General features: G+C 40.2%; 1 protein-coding gene and 1 long non-coding RNA gene across 2 annotated transcripts in view; one reads left to right on the top strand and one right to left on the bottom strand.

Annotated features, from left to right (window-relative positions):
* The first annotated feature begins 1,913 nt into the window (after positions 1 to 1,913).
* OXCT1 (3-oxoacid CoA-transferase 1) overlaps positions 1,914 to 20,447 on the top strand; it is an 87,180-nt gene continuing 68,646 nt past the window's right edge. The window contains exons 1-4 of the mRNA XM_068668078.1: positions 1,914 to 2,351; positions 4,663 to 4,771; positions 6,218 to 6,308; positions 20,260 to 20,395. Of these exons, the coding sequence (XP_068524179.1) occupies positions 2,271 to 2,351; positions 4,663 to 4,771; positions 6,218 to 6,308; positions 20,260 to 20,395 (417 nt within the window). The 5' untranslated portion in view covers positions 1,914 to 2,270. The remainder of the gene's footprint in view (positions 2,352 to 4,662; positions 4,772 to 6,217; positions 6,309 to 20,259; positions 20,396 to 20,447) is intronic.
* Positions 2,204 to 3,065, bottom strand: LOC137848702 (uncharacterized). Its single transcript, XR_011091479.1, has 2 exons — positions 2,582 to 3,065; positions 2,204 to 2,429 (listed from the first exon to the last, which is right to left on the bottom strand). It is a non-coding gene; the product is annotated as an uncharacterized lncRNA (long non-coding RNA).

Here is a 20,447-nt window from a genome sequence, read left to right as displayed (position 1 = left end):
ATAATTTAAAGAACACTCCTTTCTGCATGGTGCAGTGCGTGATTTTTCATGCATCAATAACTGTGGGGTTTTGTGAAATTTTAATGAATCTGAAAGAAAGTAATTTGCTAATTTTTAATTAGCTAAAATCTAGGTCAACTACAAATATTACAGAACTTGTATAGAAGTTGCTCATTTCAGAGCTCTGATTCTCCACCCTGTATAGATGGATGAAATATATTTAAAAAATCTGCCTATTTGCTAACTTTGATAGCTTTTGCTGGAGTTGGGGAAATAAGTATTTCACTGTATTGTAGTGCTGACTTTGTTTTAATATACTTGATAGTAGTATTACTCAGCTGGCTGTATAATGTTATACATGATGATTAACCTCCAAAATACATACCTACTGGCTTGTTTTTGGCACCAGGTGCTCAACACTCTCCCTCTACCCATTCATAAATGTAAATGTGAAAATAGTTTGACTTGCATGCTACCACTGGTACTTGGTTTACTTCATTGAACAAAATAAGATCAAACAAACTACAGTTATCTTTGATTATTTTGGAGACTTTGGCTATCTGGTTATAGTCCCTTGTGTGAAGAGCTCAAAATCATCTAAGAAATTAATGCAAAGTAGATTACCTACCATCTTTTATAAACTACTCCAGAATAAATTATCTGCTCATTCAGCTGTGTCTGGAACTTGCCAAAATAAGATGCTTATGCCCCAAAACATGAGGACCTTGCACAGTCTTTTTTGAATAATTTGTTTTTATAAAATCTATAGCACCTCATAAGTAAAAGTTATATCCCCCTAATTTCCTAGTTCATTAACTACTTTATATAGACAGGATTATCAGATTGGCATAATAGATGTTCCAAGGAGGTATTATTACTCATGCACTTGTACCTACTGCATGCAGTTAGCCCCCTTTCTCCAACCTACAGACAATACCCCCTTGGAATCCCCAGTAGTCCAAAACCCACATGAAACAAATGCTAGCTGAGTATCTAACACCTCCTCAGAAGTGAACAGTTCGGCATGTTTGTAACTGCACACTGCTGGTTTAAAGGAAGATACTTACTGAACTGAAGAGAAGAAACATTTAGATGAATAAGTTTTGCAATACTTAGAGAGAAAAAAAAAATCATGGAAGGAAAAATGACATTAAGTATTTACATGTCTATATGAAATTTACGCAGAACTGAGGTTCAGAAAAACAGTTCTGTAGAACTTGCCTGCAGATGTTTAGCCCTGAGAAAATACAGACCCAACTGTTCCTGCAAGTTCATCAAGCCCCTGTAAATGGCAGCTTTTCCCACCTAGAAGTGCCCCAGACCTAGCTGTCTAGCTGAATCCAGTGGCTTGGGGAGGTGGGAGGGTGCTAGTGCCCTGGAGTCCAGCAGGGACATGACCCCCACCACACACTTCGCTGGTGTCTGCAGGGCTTGTGTTATGGGACCTGTCACTACAGGTGTCCTTGAAAGCGTGTAGGGGGCACTTACACATCAGGGTGACACGGCTGTGCTCTGCTCGTGGGCACCAGAGGCTGGACCAGCACTCTGAGCCAGAAGAAATAGATGTGCAGGGAACAGCCCTCTTTAAAAACTTGCCTCCTTTGTGGTATATTACCCTGCTGTGTGTTTGCACAGCCATAGCTGAGGAGGACAAGGCTGGCAGCTGCGCTGGAAAGGAGAACAACGGCGGGGAGCGTGACCTCCCGTCATGTGCCGGGGGCATTTCTCCTCTCCTGCATCCCGGCCGCTGCTCGCATTCCTCTGCCAATCTTTGTTCCACCGGGCATCGCCGGCGCACGGGCTGATCCCCGGGGGTATTTTTAGGAAGCGTCAGGCACGGTGGAGGCGTTCTTTGAATTCTCCCCCTCGCAGCAAGGCGAGGTGCCAGCGCTGAGAGGTGCCCGCCATGTGACCGCCGCGGCCGGCGCGCGTCTATTCCAGGCACATTTTCCACACAAACAGCATCCGACGGGGGACCGCGGGGGGCCCGGCCAACCTTAAGGAGCCCCGTTCGCAGCCCACGCCCCGCTTACACCGCCTTTATCGCCGCGGGGCCGGACCCTTCCTTCCCCCTTCCCTCCGCCGCCGGGCCCCGCCTCGGGCGCGGCCACGTCAGTGGGCGTCGGGGCCGAGCCCCTCGCCCTCCCCCGGCACGCCTGAGCCCACGGCAGCGCCTCTCCCGGCCGGACAGCAGCACCAGCCGCCTCCTCCTCCTCCTCATCTTCCTCCTCCTCTTCTTCTTCTTTATCCTCCTCCTCCTCCTCCAGAAGATGGCGGCGCACAGACTCCTCCTGCCGCCGCTCGCCCGCCGCATCCTCCTGCCCGCTGCGCGGACACGGGGCGCCGCCGAGGTGAGGGGCGGGACGGCCTCCGTCTGTCCGTCCGTCCGTGTCATCCATCCATCCATCCGTCCATCCGTCCGCGCTGACCTTGGCGGAGACGGCGAGAGGGGATGCAGGGCTCGGCCCCGCAGCGCGGCTCAGCCCCTGCCCTCTCCCCTTCCTCCCCCCCCCCCTCCCCGCCCCCGGTATCCCCTTCTGATCCCCTTCTGGGTGTATTTTTGGGGGGCAGAGCGCCTCACCTGCTGCCTCCTGCCGCACGTGTCGGCTGCCCCGCGTGTCTCCGCGGGCAGGGGGCCCCGGCTGCTCCTGCCTTTGTTTTGTCGGGTTGTGGCTTGCCCCTTCTGCGAGGCGTCCTTCCCCTCGGCTGGTCGCTCGGGTGTCCTGGTTTGGGCTGGGGTAGCTGATTTTCTTCACAGGAGTGAGAAAATGTTGCCATGCTCTGGCTCTAGGGTAGGAATAAAGCCATAAAGCCACCGATGTGTTGGCTGTTGTGCAGTGCTCACACACAGCCCAGGGCATTACAGCCCCTCCTGCTGCCCCACGGGGGATGAGGGGCTGGGGGTGCACCAGGAGCTGGAGGGGACAGGGCCAGGACAGCTGGCCCTAGGCTGCCCAAAGGGATGTCCCACACCATGCGGTGCTGTGCTGAAAAAAAACGGGGCAGAATTGGCAGGGGTCTGCCATTGCTCAAGGACGGGTCGGGCAATTGCGCTGTGCATTGCTTGCTTTGTGTATTTTTTTTTTCCCCCCACTTTTTCTTCCCTGTTAATCTCCCTTTATCTCGGCTCACCACTTGCTGCCCGCCTTCCTGGTTGTGTGTCCCCCCGCCCCTCGGCAGGGGACAGCGGGTGGCCACCGTGTGTCACCGAGCTGCCAGAGCCACGGCCACCACCTGGGGTTTCGGCTTCGTGCCCTGGTGTGCAGGGACACATTTTGCAGTTCTGAAAATGTGTTTCTGAAGGAAATAGCCATGGGGCTACTGAGCATGGGGAAAAGGGTCTTATTTTCAACCAGTACGGTTCCCACTTAATAATGTTTTTCTGAGCCCCTCAAAGCAGAGGAGCATCTATGGCAGGGGAGCATTGGGAAGGAAAGAAGCCTCCATTCAAACAGGTTTTCTTAATACTCCGTGCAAACCCTTCTAGCCTTAGTTTTATAAAGGAGGCGGTTTGTGTAGTTTTGAAACTGAGCCAAAATTACTGCACTGGTTGTAACTGGATCTTAAGACAACTCTGCAGGGAAGAATACTGCCATTCTCTTTACGTTGTGCATACATTAGCTCGATTATTATTTATTTACCCATTCTTCTCCTCCTTTCCCAGTCTACAATTTCTACTTACACATCAAATTAGAAGTGGAAACAACATCAGCTAGTATTTTGACCTCCAAATATGCTCAATTTTTCAAGACTGTGTAAGTATAGTGTAGTGGTTTACATGTCAGTTGCTGCTGGAGCAGTGACAGTACTTCATTAGTATTAATCCGTGATAATATTACTGTGAAATGCTTCAAGGGGAAAAAAAAAAAGTTTTAGGATAGCTGTGATCTAAGAATACAGCAGAGGATTCATGGTGGTTACTGTTTAATGGGTTTGCGCTATGAAGTCTTGATTTTGGGGTGGAAGTCCTATTAATTTCCCTTTTGTCCTCCTATTTCATCTGTTTGTGGCAGTCTCCCTGACTGTGGGATGTTCTCCAACAATGCATGTAGTGCTAAGAATGCAGGAGGAAGCTGGGCATCCCTGCTCACTACACAGCCAGCACAGTGCTGTACTTCACATTGTTCCTTGGCCTCCACTCAGAGTTTGTGGTGATGTTGGCCCTCTGCATCAGTGCCTACTGATTATCCTTGGTGTCCAGATACTTTGGAGCAACAAGCAGTAATGTCGGGTTGGAGCAATCTACATGTTGCTCAAACTCATGTTGAGGAATTGCATTTTTGAGTCTGTTTACAGTAAGTCACGACTTCTCAACAGTTTAAGATGGAATTCAGAAAATGTAAATCTGTTTGAATATAGTCTAATGGATGCAGTTTATATTAGTCCTAAAGCCTTCATAACATACATGAATGTAGCAAAACATGGGTGATATGATTTGGGGGATAGAGAGACAGCAGAGTCCTTGTTGTAGACAGCCTAACCCATGTATATGTCCCCCTACCCTTCTATCCATCCTTCCACAAATATCAAAGCTTAGTCTGTCTTAGCAGTGTCTTTTTTGTACATCTTCCCCTTTAGTTAGCCAGAGGAACGGTCATCATTACAGAACTACCATATGATACATCGTATTCACTCCCTTAACCTCTTTTAATGTTGTTCTAGATTTCTGGATGCTATTTTTCTACCAGCTCTCAACGCAACACCAAATTTTATACCGATCCTGTTGAAGCTGTAAAAGACATACCCAATGGGGCAACTATACTCGTTGGTGGTAAATATTTAAATTCTTTATGGATGAAAACTTGTATTCTATTAATGATATATTTGTGGTTCTTTTAACGTTATCTAATTTGAGAATCCATATCTTTTATATAGGTATTTTAAACGAGTCATTTCCTACCTTACTAATCATGGGACAGACCTTATCAGTAAGCAAATCTTGGTTTCTTAGTTGAAGGAAATATCCTCAGGAAAAAATCATTAGTTTTTTTTCCCCATTAATAAAACGTTAGACCTTAATTGCATCAATTTGAATGCAGAAAGTTAATTTGGTCTTTTGGATCATTACTTCAGATGGTGAAGAAAGGCATTTTAGCTTGATTATTTTTATGCATTCTCTGCTCTGTATTTGCCTTTTCACTGGCTCTCTGTGACCTTGAACAAATCACCTGAGCTGTTTGACTGTTGGAAGTCAAAATAACTTACCTATGTTATACTGAATGGTTATGTGTAATACTTCCAGAAGAGTCAAGAAATTGTATCATACTGGCTTTCAACACAACTTGAGCTCTTAAATATTCTAGATGTTTTTCACAGTTTCATGCTGTTTAACCTCCTGAAAGAAAAGGCAGTCTCTTTATTTAATGTACCATAACTGATTTTTAGTACTGAAGAAGAGTAGTGAATGCAATGTTGTAAAACATGGGAAACATCACTAGAGATCTGTAGTAAGGCAAAGAAATGATAATTCTTCCTATTTATCATTTTGCCTTACTACTATCTATTTTTTTGTTGTTGTTTAGTAGGAACAAAAGAAAAGATGCAATGGTTGCAAGTAAAATGCTAGTAGTCATAGTATTAAGAGTAAGACTGGTGCTTCAAATGTGCTATCATACTTCATTTTAGGAGTATGAGGTTCTTGCACAATAGGCAGGGGTGTGAGGTGCTTCAGCCTGGGTGGAGATCTGGGTTACTGTGCTTCCAGTTACTGGTCTTACCCAGAAGTTTAAGATTTCCAGATTCTTATCACTGACTGTAGGTTATGCTGTATGGGAGAACTCTTTGCTCCTCTTGTTTGATAATGTTACCATTCATTGTTACTGATGGTTAGTTGCCTGGAAAAAAGAAAAAAAAAAAAGAAAAAAAAAGAAAAAAAAAAAAAAGGAGGAGTAATGTGTATAAGGGCACAGGGCATGGATAGGGCACACACCAGGATAGCCAAGGTCTTGGATCCCTTATCCAAAGGCTGTTTGCATATGAGCAGGTATCTGATACCTTCATTGCTTTAATATTGCTAAATTGCTTTAATCCAAACTGGGAAGCATCCAGTGACTGGGAGATTACAGTACTAGGGCATACCACGCTTTCCATAAGTATTGGTTTCTTTAGTCATCTAAAGTGCTCATTCTATTCAGGAAAGACTTAACTAACCAGTGCTTCTGATTAAACTGTTTTTCAAACACTTGTGACATATTCAATTTTATTTCATTATACACAGGTTTTGGATTGTGTGGGATTCCTGAAAACCTCATTGGGGGTTTGCTGAAGACTGGAGTAAAGGGAATTACAGCTGTCAGTAACAATGCAGGGTAGGTATACGTGTGTTTGTGGCTTAATTCTGTTCATGTGAGAAGGCTGGTATGTTTTAAAAAATACTACTTTTCATCATAAGGTGTCCAAAAATTAACATGAAAAAATAATATAAAAAAATTGAAAAATCAGTATGAAAAATAGCTGTGTCAGTTTTATTTTTGTACTGAGTCCAGAGAGTACAGTACTGTGTGTATATCTACCCCATTTGTCTGTGAGCAATTGTTGCTGTAGAACATAGCAATTATGTATATTTACATATATTTAACTGGTTGATTGTAACTGAAAATATCAGTCATTTGTGTGTCTGTAAATTTCGAGATGGGAATTTTTAATTACATTTTGAGGCTTTCTGACAAAATTTTATTATAGCTCCGTTACTTTTTTTTTAAAAAAAAAGGGGGGGAGGAGGAAAATAACCCCACAACAACGGAGAATATTTATGATAAATCAATGGAGAAACTTTTTTGTGGGTCTTGAAATTATCATTTTGTTAAATATTTGCCCATTAAGAAATTCATGCGAGATTGACAAAATAATTTTTACATGCAGTTTCCCAGCGCATTATGGTTATTTTTTTTTTACACAAGCTGCTCATTTAGTACACCTAACAGTCTTCATGTAGAGAAATATAGCCACAAGTGCATTGATGGAATAGAAACAAAATTAAATAAAAATTCTGACATGCAGAATGTATTGACGTGTATTTGAAATTTGCCAGGTCAATAAGATGGATGTTCTGCTCCTTGCAGCATGTTGGATGAGTAGCATATGCAGGTAGCCCTAAACTCGGTGCAGTAACTTATCATATTAAATATCACCCACAGCAACAAAATAATCTCAGTATATTTTGGTTCACTGTGGATTTAAAGAACATTGAAAACCATAAAAAATCCTCATTTACTATTCCCTGTCAAATGCAGCATACAAAATTAAGCAGTTCACAAAAAAATGCAGTAACGTGGGAATTTCTAATTGCTGAAATTACACATGATTACAGAAAAGAAAAGAAAGAAAGGGTAAGAATGCTCATGCACCATGCTCACACACCAGCTTTCTTACCACCTGGGGTGTATAATCCTATAACCCCAGTAGATCTAGCTGTGAAAACGCTCTTGTTTCACAAGGCAGGAGTTTAGGATGAAACCTCTTAAAAAAAAAAAAAAAGCTTGCTAAAGGTGCATCAAGACACTTGCACCAGAATAAGGGAGAGATGGGTTTATGTGAAACAGAAGGGTTGTTTGGGTATGAAGAGCTTGGTTCCTAGTGTGAAATGAACGTAGATGTCAAACACTGCTTCCTCAATTCCTCCAACCTTGCCAAAGAAGTGAATTAGGTTTGATTTATCCAGTAAAGCTTTGTGTTCTTGTCATCTGTGTCATTACATCTCTCCTATGGTCTCCTATGTCTATGGTTTTGTATCCCAGTCTGTATTAACTAGACTGAAATTAACATGATTTAAGAACAGAATGTAATTTAAAAATACAGGTAAAGTAGCAATTATAACAATTAATAATTAATAAAAAAAAATATGTTTTGCAAATCATTGTCTCTTCTTACTTAAAATATCTCAGACATGGTTTCTTGGTCATAGAACAAGGAAACACCTGAAATCTCCATGTGGTCTTTTTCACTACCTTTTCAAACTCAGATTTAAACATTAACAAGAGGAAGTACTTTCTTCTGTTATCTACTGTTATCAGCTTTGTTTCCTGGTTAATAAGATAATACCAACCTGTAGATTGAAATTAGCAGTGGTAACAGGGAAAAGTGTTTCAGAAAATGTTTTTTCTTTAAAAGTTTGATATTGTAAGGGAAAAAATGTGTTGAGCAAAATCAGGCAGTATTTTTTTTCTAAGATATATAATCTTACAAATTTTGGAATATTCTGTTGAGCAATCATTATGGCAATAGTGAAGTTTAGTTGAAGTTTTCACTTCCAACTAAACTGGCAAAGTATGTGACCCTCCTGCTGCATCACAAAACTTCCGACGTTTGATAGAAGGTCACATAGGTACTGATTGAGTTCTACTAAATATAGCAGAGATATTTAGTTCTGCTAAGGTTCTCACTTCTGTTTTCTCTTGTTTGAGTTCTTTGGACCCCTTAGAAATAAGCCACCAGTTTTATTTTTATGTTTACTTTAATGAAATGCAGTTGTGGTTCTCTTCTTTTTTTATTTATTATTGCTTTTAGAAGAAAATTTGTTCTTATTTATATAATCCAGGCAGCTGAATTTCACAATATGTTAATCTTATTTTTTTTTCCAGTTCCTCATGCTTGCCATTGTGCATGCATAGTAATGGGTATAATTTGCATTAGCACATAGAGAGTCACACTCAAACCCTTCACTATCCTTTTGAAAACAATTTCTGTTGGATGCTAAAAAGGAGACAAAGAGATAGAACTTATGAAAGATCAATCATGTAGAAGAGATCAATCACTTTCCTTATACCCTTATTTCTGAATGACATGCATATGTGTCAACAGAGTAAGTGCACAGATGCTTCTAGGAGGCCTGTCAAGGTTTAAATGTGAAAAGAGAAGCATTGTGGAATGGAACTCAGAAGCAGACACTTTCTATTGTGTTTTATAATACAGAATATTGTTGTGGTTTAACCCAGCCAGCAGCTAAACACCATGCAGCTGTTTGCTCACCTTCCCCCCTCCCTTTCTGGGATGGGGGAGAGAAACAGGAAAGTGAAGCCTGTGAGTTGAGATAAAGACAGTTTATTAAGATAGGAAAATAATAACAATAATAATGATGATGATAACTGTACTACTACTAATAATGTGTATGAAACAAGTGATGCACAGTGCAATTGCTCACCACCTTCTGACTGATGCCCAACCTAACCTTCACCTAGCAGGTGAAAAATCTTTCACCAAGATTTTTGATGGTATTGTAGGCCAGGCTGGATGGGGCTTTGGGCAACCTGCTCTAGTGGAAGGTGTCCTTACCTTGGGCAGGGTTGGAACTGGGTGTTCCTTAAGGTCCCTTCCAACTCAAACTGTTCAGTTCTCTAATTCTGTGTTAGGTTGGAATTAATTTTGCTTGAAAGAGTTGCCCTGAAAATTCTTTGATCTTTGAGGCTGGAGAGATTAGTGTCAAACGTTTGGTTTTCCGTGAATGTTCATGGAAGTCTGATAAGCACCTCATGGAACAATATGATGATCTGTGCTTCCTTTTAGGCATACTCAAAGTGTTGGTATTTGAATTTGTCTCCAGTGCAGGCTTCCACCTCTACAGATTTTAAAGGCACTTCAGACCTGCATCCTCATTTCTTGTTGTATACCTGCTAATGGCTGTCACCTTTGAGGGGCTGTTGGAGCAGCAATTGTGCTAAGGCTTTCCTTGTAGGTGATATCAGATGACTTGAAAATGCCCAAGAACATCTGGGTTTTTCATGAAAGCTAGCTAGTAAAAAGCCTGGTTTTAATCTCATATTAAACAGTATTGTCTATTTTGAAATTAATTTAAGAATATGGCCTCATCTTTTGTTTTTATTTCTTAACTATTATATGGAATTTAGCCTGCTATAATTTGATAGAGTTTGACATCTGAATCAAATCACAGATGTTGTCAATAATAAAGTCAAAATCCTCATCACAGTGAGTGAAACCATTTAAACATCTTAGAATACCATAGCAAAAAGCATAATGATACTACCAAGTATCGCAATACTAACAAATAGATTTGAAAACTGAAATAGCAGAGCACTCATATGCCCTGCAGCACTAGTATTCAAAGGGTGAGTTGTTTTTTTAATCTTGGGATGTCAAGTGCTTTGTGAAATGACTAACTTGCCACTTTCCAAGATGCCTCAGGATTCAGTATTTTGCTCTGGTGTTGAGTGTTGTGCTGCAGCTAATACCCTGCTGTGTTTCATCTTCCTGACTGCAACTGCTTTCTATTCTCTAGCTCTTCCAGCACACAAGAGGTAATTGGCTGTGGTTAGTGTGTGTTTTTTTTTTTCATCCGGCAGTGGGGTTAGAAGGCAGCTTGTAATTGGAGCAGAGAAGGAGCCAAGTATGCAGACAGGCAGCCTCTTCTAGAGAACAGTGCAGCAACATGGATTAAGTCACATGTCTTTCAATATGTGTGAACCACAAAACGTTCTTACAGAGCGATCTGTTTGTGACTTAAAGAGCAGCAAGGGAGACAACGTTTCGCTTGCATCTAGGAGAGAGCAGGAGGAAGTCCTGTCGCACTCGTACCAACTCCTTTCTTTTAGCTGGAGAGAAGGTTCAGCCAAGTTTAGAAATGCTTGGCACTCTGGGGAAACAACTTCAGAGGAGTATGTGATCGCAAATTCACACCTTATTGTGCTGTGCTACAGTGCAACAGGGAGGAGATTTCCTCCTGCACGTCCTTCCTCGGTTCATATGGCTGCTAGCAGGTCAAGTCCTTGTTTTGAGCTGTGAAAGCCTTGCCAGGGAGGGGATGTACAGTCCTGTATGAGGTGCTCGTGGGCACCTGAGTTAGAAACATGATCCTGCTCAACACACGGCCTGTTGCTGTGCGCTTCTGTAGTGCGTAAGCTATGCACTAGCCAGTGAAATGGCATATTTAAGAGTAGTTACTCTTTTGCCAAGCCAAACAAAGCAAAGTGTTTGAAAGGGAAGCAATACAAATATCCCGTATCTCTGCTATTTACACAACGTGCTGCAGGTGAAACTGGGGCTTGTGAACTATGGGAGATACTGAAAGGTACTATGGTGGGCAGGTGTGCTTTTAAAATGCATACTCTCACACCTTCCCTTATAACTTGTTTTGCCTGTGTTATTCATATTTTAAGTATTTCCTTTACAATGTATGGTTACATGCCCGTTAAATTTAGAAGATTCTATTTCAGTAACTTTCTAGAATCCATTTTATTTTGTCTTTGCTGCATTGTTTAAATTTGGTTAGCTACATATACACCAGTGCACCCTTATTTTAAACCTTGAGTCAGTGAATTCCCAACATAGCTGTGATTGACAAAGAGTACCTTCTTGCATGTGGCTGTTGTTATCTGCACTATGACTTCATAGTACCTGTTGCATACTGACCAGGTTATAGTAGACTTGGACATTTCAGGTCATCTTACACCAAAGCTTCCATTTTGCAGGTTTACAGGCCTATTGTTTCAGGATCTGTGTTGCAACAAAACTAATCTTGTCGTTAACAGTTAACAAAGCCAAATATTTAAAATTAAAGTTTAAGGAATTGGCTCCAAATTGTTATTTTTCATTAATTATGCTTCACGAAATGGTTAACTAATTTTGGGTATAATCACATTCTGAGATGAATACCTTTATTCTGTCTGTACTACCTGACTGACTTTGTGCTAGGTAAAAATGAAGTCTGTTAGTTACTTGTACTAGCTGCACATGTGGTCTGACTGTTGTTACAAATGGTCTGCTTCTCTCTGTGTTTTGTCTGCTTGTGGGATTTAAATATGCATTCTTTTTGAATGCAATAGTATTGAACAGTAGGGTCTCACTTACAGTAAAAATAGAAAAGTCACAGCTAATATATCTTAACTACTAATCACCTGGGTGACCATTTTAAAGAAGATTGACCGCATGCTGTCAGATTATCAGAGGTTCAAGCTATCTGCTAAGAAGGCATTAGCAGCTTTTTGAACCTTTGGTTTCTGTGCTCATTTAGAAGTTATTTTTATGTTACGATATTATGCATTTCTAAGGAGAAAATAGCCTTGTGATAAATATTTGGTCATTGTGCCTGTGTGCACTAAGTTACTTATTGTATGACTGTGCACCCCATATTAATTCAAAAGTATGAAAGGTACTTTTCTAGTTTTAGCAATTAAATATTTTGTTTTTAAGGCAGGTTTAATAAACTTTAACATAGATAAAATTTATCTTGTTTGTCTGTAATTACTTTGAGCTAAATGTGCCATCTTTGACATAGACTTCCTATTTGTTCTTGTGTATGTAATTCCTATGCCCTAATTCCTTCCTTGTATATTAATGTATATGTTTCTTTCCTTTTATGTTTAAAAAAAAAAAAGTTTTCTGGTAGAAGTCGCATCCCAAATTCACAGAAAGTTGAGAAATTTTTCCATGTAGCATATCAATAAAGTGTTGAGTGCTTCTAACAATCATAAAAGTGACAATCACTTGATTCAGAGTGAAAAATGTAACTGAAGAAGTTTATGGAAGAGCGTGAAGAAAGCTTGTATGTCACAAAGATACAATCAAGATAATGCTCAGAAGATCTTACATTGTGATGTAATTTCTGCATACATAAGAAATTCTTTGAACATCTCAAACATTCTTTCACAAGTGAAACACAAGGTCACCAACGACTCTTATCTTTCTTACATATGGCAGGTTGCCACAGTAATGGGGGAAAGGTCTGTAATTTATTTTCAGTGTTAAGATGAATATTTGGGGCAGTTTACTTCTTTTTTCCTCTAACCTTTTTTTTTTTTTTTTAAGAATCTAATTGGATGCTTTATTACAACTGTTAGATTGTTGACCCTCTTTGAACTGCAAATCACTCAAGATCTGACCAGGTCATCTTGCTAATTTTAGTGTGGAGGGTTATTTAGGATTTTGGCAGGGCAAGTTGTACTAAACTTTGCACTACATAGAACTATTGAGAAATGAGCTCAGAGGATGACTTGCAGGTTGTGATTACAAATGAAGAGGACCAAGTAGGTAAAGAATTCAGTGTGTTTGAAGAATTGTCAACTTCATTTTAGAAAAGTGTCAATAAAAGTTAAACTTAGCTTTCAGCCAGGAGATTGGAAGTATGATGCATACACGATGAAATTCAAATATTTAATGGATTAAGTGTATACTATTTAACTTAACTGCAAAGGAAAAATAGGGCAAGTTTTAAAAGCTCTGAATGGAATTTGTTTTATTTGTTGTATTAGAAACATGATATGCTACTTCATAGCAAAAAGAAAGATGGAGAGAGGAGTCCTTGCTGCTGATATAAGTTTCCAATGTGCAGTACTTGTCTTTCTCAAAAGTTGTCTGCCTTCACAGCATTTTGATGAACTTGGCAGATGTATATATGCACATGTATACATGTATATATGCACTAGTCATTCGTACAAGCAGTGGTGCATCTTTTTTTATGGAAGGGAAGGATGGCAGAGGAACAACACTGTTGTTTTGCTGTGAGGCTGAAGCTGAATTGGAGTTACTGGAGCAGAGAGGATGGAGTTTCCCTAAGAAGGCTTTACTAGTGGAGGGAAAAGAGTGCAGTGCAAGCAGTGTGGAGAGTGAGTGGAGGGAAAAGCTCAGTCATGCTGATAGATTGCAGGCAGGGCTTCATGATTTCAGCAACCATGGGCTCCTTTTGCTTTCATCTTTTTCCCCTCAGAGTGAAAGGGGCAGTCTCAGTCTGCTGAGCTGAGAGAGGTTCAGTGCATCATTTTTTTTGTCCTTTGCCATGGGCTAAAAAAGGTGGTGAGACAGATGCTATGGGTTCTGGACCCTGTGATCTGCCCTGCTTTCTGTCCTGCCTCTTCCTTCTGACTGGGAGTGCTTTAGCATACTGAAGCTCCAATACTTCTCTCTTCCTCCTCTCTTCTCAGTTATCTTCCCTAAGATAGATTCTACCTCTTTTCTGCCTTCCATTAACCAGTTCTCAGACAGAAAAATGTCCTAGGAGAAGGGAAAGAAAAAAAATTACAGTTTCCCTCTCTCTGCTAGTTGATTTCCACCCCTCATCTTCCTCTCATTCTCCATGTACTTTCTTGGTAGTGCAGGACAGAAAAGAAGCAAAACCAGCATATTGGCTTAGCTGGCTCCTCACTAGTCTTTTAACCTAATGTGTAAGGGATTACTGTGGGACATGCTCTTACAGCTAGATAACTGGACAATGCAAGACATCAAGTGCTGCTAGATGATTGATTGCCCACATTTATTTTATCCTTGATTGCGTGCACTTAGGTGTCTTCTGGCAAAGGCCATTCACTCGTTTTCTGCACAAAGGGTCATGTTCTGATGCTGCCAGGATTGCACTTTGATGACTTTTGTGGGGCTGTGAATGTGCATCACTAAGAACTTGGACGGTTTCTTCAGCCTTTTTTCATGTTGGTCAAGTTTCATGCTGTAGTTAGGGCAGTCCCTGAGCATGCAACTTTAAGGCTGTATTACTGACAGACAGTGGTCAGTCCGTACCTCTCAGCTTGGGAGCCTACCTGGGCTTCCTCAGGAAGTGTGGACCTAGTGGGAGACACGATCTATGTAACTTGGAGCAGAGTAAAGTTAAAGTTACAAAGTAAAAAGAGACTAGATGAATCCTCTTTTAAGTGGACAGAGATGGAAGAAATTCTTTTTCTCTCCCACTTCTAGCCTCTTGCCAGGAAAATTTCTAGCTCTGGAACGGATCTGTACATTATCAGGTTTCATGCGTAGCTGTGCAATGCTGTGACCTGCCGAATGCCTAGAGAGAGACTGCTCATGTATCTCCAGAAACTGACTAGTGTTTTCATATAAAGCACTCTTCAGAAAAATATCTTTGTCAGAAACCTTGGGACTACAGAAGGAATAACCAAAGTAGCAGGACGAAGAGAAGTATGCTTTTTTGCAGCAACAGCAAGTTTCAAGAAACTCTAGTTTCTGCTTGAGGGGGGTCCTTGCCTGAGTATTTTTATTACATGGTTTTCTTTCTCAGTCTGTGTTCTCCAGGGATGATGTAGTTGCCCTCCTGTCCTTCCAGTCTCCAGACTGTAGGAGGAGGAAGGTCAGGTATGTCATTATGTTAGCTCCTCTTTGGCCAGCATATTTTTATACTACAAAACCCAAATATACATGTTAACATTTCACATCCAGTGACTTCTGGTCTTGGTGTGATCTTCAAGGAATATCCACCTCAGGTCCCGGAGAATCTTTGTGCAGCAAGAACGGAGAAAAACTTCTCTTTAAGAGACATAGAACAAAGCCATGGAGTTAACTGATGATGCTCACTAGCAGTTTCCAGTGTTCACAGAAAGAGCAGCCAGTCCTTTATACATATATTTGTGCTTTTCTTTGATACATGTAAATGTCTCTACAAAGGCAGAGAGGAGAGTGTAATTAGCACTGTTTACTCTAAAGGAATGAAAAGCCATCTCACGTCTTGCCAGAGCAGTGTGACATCCCAACTCTGCCTTTTTGTCTGAATAATAATGCAAATTTCTGTTACCTGCTTCATTGGGCTGTGTAGGGCTTGTTGGTGTGTGAAGCTTGGAAACTTCATGAACTCATCTTCCTTGTGATGCTGTAGAATGTATTTTATTTGAGACTCCAAGGAAATAAAGGTAGTTTGCAGTTCTTAGACCTTTATCTGGAGTACAACATAGGCATGTTGTCGAGACTATTTGAAGTGTATTTGAGATTTGCTAGATCCACCTGGGAGTCTTCTTTGGCTAGTTTTCTATTACAAAAGCCTGACACTGGTTTTTGACAGGAAGATTTTGTAAGTCTGAGAGGGACAAAACAATAGAAAGGAATTCATTACTGAACAACAAGACCTGCTGAATTGTGATTACGTTTTCCGGTCAGCATTGGCAAAATAGAGACCGTGAATTTGGGTCACCTGTATTCTTGATCAGTGTCATGTTAGATCTCCTTTGCTGTATTCATTTCATGTATTCTATAGATTCAGATTTCATCCTAATACAGAACAGGAAACTTAAAGAAATCTTGATGGCTATGAGGGTAAAATAAAGCATTCTCTGTCTCTGTACTTTCCTTCTTCTGACAGTATACGTAAAAGCTGTAACAACTTCCACCACGCCTCTTTCCTTCCTGCTCAGAGCAACACATTTTTATTACACTCACCTTTGTTTAAATTGTTAAGGGACTGAACCCAGTTTCGGGATGCATCCTTTCCATTCCCTCAGTGAAGGATTTTTCTTCTTATGGCTATCATCTGATAGCAAGGGCACTGCCTGCAGGAGAGATATTTAGGGATAACATTCTCCGTATAAACAAAGCTTAAAAATTCAAAGCAACTTTTTTGTCCAAAACAAAAAGACCAAGAAAGCAGTAGAACATGGAAAGGAAGAACAAGCAATTAACAATCTCCCTAAAACAATCAAAAAAGTTACACTTAATGAAATTTCCCTAAATCAGAAATTATTTTTTACTTTAATTCCAGAATAGAGATATTAAGTAAAGGGCAAAGCATGGGGAAAAGGGGAATGATAACAGATTTTTGACAATTGTGTGGAAATTTGTTTTCTTAGGATATTCTAGTGTAAGGAAAAAAACAAACACAGAAAACAAATTAGGATGAAGTGTTCCAAGTGAGATTTTGGAGGGAAATGGAAAAACAATGTGCACAAAAGGTTGCTGATGTGCTTGAAAGGTTATACAATGTCTTTGAAAGAGGGTTTTTCAGCTGGAAACCTGAATGCATGTTGCATATAATTGACATATGATATAAACATATAGGAAGAGTAACAGCAATTGGATTTTGTGATGCTTCTCTGAAGATGAAATCCCTGGGAATGGAAGTAATTCTGTGTGTCAGGCAGGCAGAGCATGACTGTCTGAAGGCAGAATGCCTCTTCTCATTGTGCTAGGAAAAAAAGGCTGCATGGCCTGTGCACTCTGTGACTGATCCTCACTGCAATTTTATTTTTGAATAAATTGACCTCCTTTGAGATATGGAGAAAGAGTGACTTAGAAATACCTTGGTTTGAGTGTGACAGAATAACTTTTTGTTTAATTCTCACAGGGAGTTTTGTAACCACAGAGTTTTATTTGAGAGGTGATACTTCCCTGCAGTACATGAGAGAAGCAAACATATCTGTATGGGATCTTGCATGAAGATATTCAGAGTCCTGCTAAAGACCGGAGCATAAGGACTATATGCTCCAGTAGCTGCTGCTTAGCCTGTGGAAGCAGAGAGTAGATGTCTTGGTGAAATGAAGCAGAAATATCTTCATAACCATTACAAATTAGCTTTTGGCCCTCTGCTGCAATTCCTTTCCTATGTGCATGTGCGATCGCAAATTTGCCTGCATGCAGAAATCTCATGTCTGCCTCTTTCTGTCGGATAGCTTGAAATTTCTGAAACATTAAGTGCTGTGTTACCCTTGTGGATGATACACAGGAGTAGCAAACTCCAGTTTGTAGACAGTTAAATAGACTGCCCCCCATAAAGCTCTGCAGACTGTTACTTAATGTACCTTCTTTCACTGTGCAGTACTCTAGTTATACAACCCCTTTAAACTGCTATCAGATATTATCTGGTCTGTTATATTTGCTCATTATTATCTTTTATAATAATAAATCGGGGTTTGATGGTTTTCTTTTGAGAGGGATTTTCCTGCTTTGACTGACACAACAAAGAAAATCGTGGTGCTTGTATTTTTATTTATTTTTAATCCCTTTCTTTGCCTACAAGATTTCTTGTTTTACTCTGTTCTCAGCTTTTTTAGTTCCAAGCCTCTGGAATCTTTTCCTGTGGGGAGTTAGAAATATAGGTTGTTTCCATGTGGCACAGATTTTATTCTCAAGGCTTTGGCATGCCGGAACACTTTTGACATTGTATGGTATTGCATCAGAGCTGGATTTCTTTTATAGGTCAGAGTTAGAGAGTGGAGAAAGTTTTTTTTTTTTTTTTTTAAAGCCAAATTCTTCACATCTACAGAACAAAAAGTAAGCTTGAAGAATCATGCAAGAAAATTTTGTTTTACTTCCTCATGCATCGTTTCCAAATTGCTTGTGTATGCATAGAAGCAGACTGCCAAATCTTAAAATAGTCCTCATTATACATGCAACTGGGAAGTCTTTCTGACTGCACATCTTGCTCTCCGCAGCTGTTGCGAGCACTGTGATGGGGGGGGAATAGCTGGTCCTGGTACTGCTCTGCTCAGCCCCATCTTACTTTGCATGCAACACTGCAACAAATGCTGCAGTGCTGGCAAGCAAGAGGGTAGTTGTGCTGTTGTATGGAGGGCAAGCTGGGCCTGGTACAGCCTGGAGAAGAGACAGCTTGGACTCTTGTGAATTTGGGTTAATCACTTAGGAGAAGAATTCAAAAGCATCCCCTAAGCCACCTCATTCTGCTTGAAACTTAGACTTTCAGTGCCTCAGTGTGTGGAAAAAACAGCTACTGTGAGATAAGCTTATGCTCTGCATTGATCTGTGGAGCTGTCTGAACAGTAAATGCTGGAAAATGCTATATATTATGTACCACAACAGGAATACTGCATTGGTCCAAGTTAGTTAATCAGAATTATATTTAAGAATAAAAATGTATAAGCATGTGGATTATGTTCACCATTACTGCTTTTCTGTTAGAAAATAAAGACTGATTATATGCTAACTTTTTGAATCTGGCCTTTTGAAAGGATGCCAGGAGGTCACAACTGAGATGTGTAAAATGGAATGTCAAGGGGTGGAGTATTAATATGAATTGAATGAGGTCCAGTGGATTATTTCATTTGAACTACACTATTCATTGTGCAAAACAAATAATGCTAGGCACACTCAGCATCAGTACTCTTTTTTTTTTTTTTTTTTCCTTTTTTTTCCCCATTGCCATACCAGGGCTAGGGGATATACTTAATGATAATTTGGGTAATGTATAAAGGAAAGTGGTATGATGCATTACTTTCTGCATGTGGTCATTAGTTGAAAAGGCTCATTTCTGACTATCTAGAGAAGGAAGAGTACTGTAGACATCATCATGTAAGAATGCCAAGAGGGTGAAGTTAGTACTGAGAAGTGATATATTTCGTTAAAGCAATTAATGTAATTAGAAAATACAGACAAGCTTTTGGAATCTCTTTTTCAGGAGTGGTGTTTTCAGTAGGATGCCTATATTGTAAACGGATGCTAAGTACAGTGTGCTGGGTACTGGCTTTGGTTTCTCGTAGAACACTCATTCAGTACTTCTTATGCTCCGCTGTGTGGATAATCTTGTTTTACTGAATTGAGACAGCTGTTAGCAAATACACCTCACTTTTGTGAGGTGCCTCTGGGTTGTGGCATCTTTCCCGTGTTGTGCGTGGAGGGTCTGAGTTCTCCACTCATGTTACAGAGATCAGCACAGAGATAGAGGAGCTTCACTCACATGTACCAGTCTGCCGATATCCTGCATAATGTGGCAATGTGAAAGAAACGTTTCTTTGTAATACTGTTTCTGTTTATTTCCATTTTTGTATTGTCACAAAAAACCTGAAGTATGTTCTTGTCCTATCAGTACACAATATATGTTGGCAAAAATCACAAAAATGCTAAAGACTAACAAAGACCATCTTTAGGACATTAGAATTTAGGAATATTTTGAAGCATTGGCACAGGAAAACATCTGTTATCTTTGGCATTCAGTTTAAGCTGGCATTGTGACAGACAAGAATATCTTGACTGCAATTTTAATGTCCAATGCAATGTTGCTGGAGTAGGTAATTTCTTAATAAGAAAGTGGAATATTTACTGTAGTAAGAAAATTTAAATATAAATATTCTCTTGCTTTGGGTATAATCCAGCACTATAAATGTGAATGTACCTTTCTCCTTGAGCTGCTAAACAATCACTTTAACTGGTCTTCTCCCTAGGGAGCAAGAGTTCAAACAAAAAATTAGTCTCTGTTTACTAAAAGCCAGGTTGTGCCTTGTCTGACTCTTTATTAGTTAGCAAGGCTTTTTAAAGGTGCATGTATGTAGCATAAAAGCACTTGTTAAGCCAATATTTGTACCTGTGACATAGAAAATGTCTTTAAAAATTAAGTTTTGGGTTTCTTCAGTGCCCTCGAAGAAAAGAGGTGTGAGCAATAGACTCCTACATTTCAGTTTTAGCTTTGATTCTTTTTTTCCCCATTAAAGCTGTATTTTATTATTATTTTTTTAATCTACAATCCCTTATGGCAGAAATGGGGGAAGATAACTTTGTCCTGTTCTAGTTAAGTTGTTAAATTTATCAGATGCTTTGCATACAACAAAACAGTTATAAATGCCCAGTATTGTTATGTGTTTTTCTACACAGTGTTGACAATTTTGGACTTGGTCTTCTGCTTCAGACTAAGCAGATAAAACGCATGGTATCATCATACGTTGGAGAGAATGCTGAATTTGAACGCCAGTATTTATCTGGTGAGCTTGAGGTTGAGCTTACACCTCAGGTAAGAAGACTGGTGATTAATTTTCATCTAAAAAACTGATTTGAATGTTCCT

This window comes from Anas acuta, chromosome Z (genome assembly GCF_963932015.1).
Source record: "Anas acuta chromosome Z, bAnaAcu1.1, whole genome shotgun sequence".
Taxonomy (NCBI): domain Eukaryota; kingdom Metazoa; phylum Chordata; class Aves; order Anseriformes; family Anatidae; genus Anas; species Anas acuta.
The sequence above is the reverse complement of the archived record's forward strand: the minus strand, read 5'-3'. Positions and strand labels throughout refer to the sequence as shown.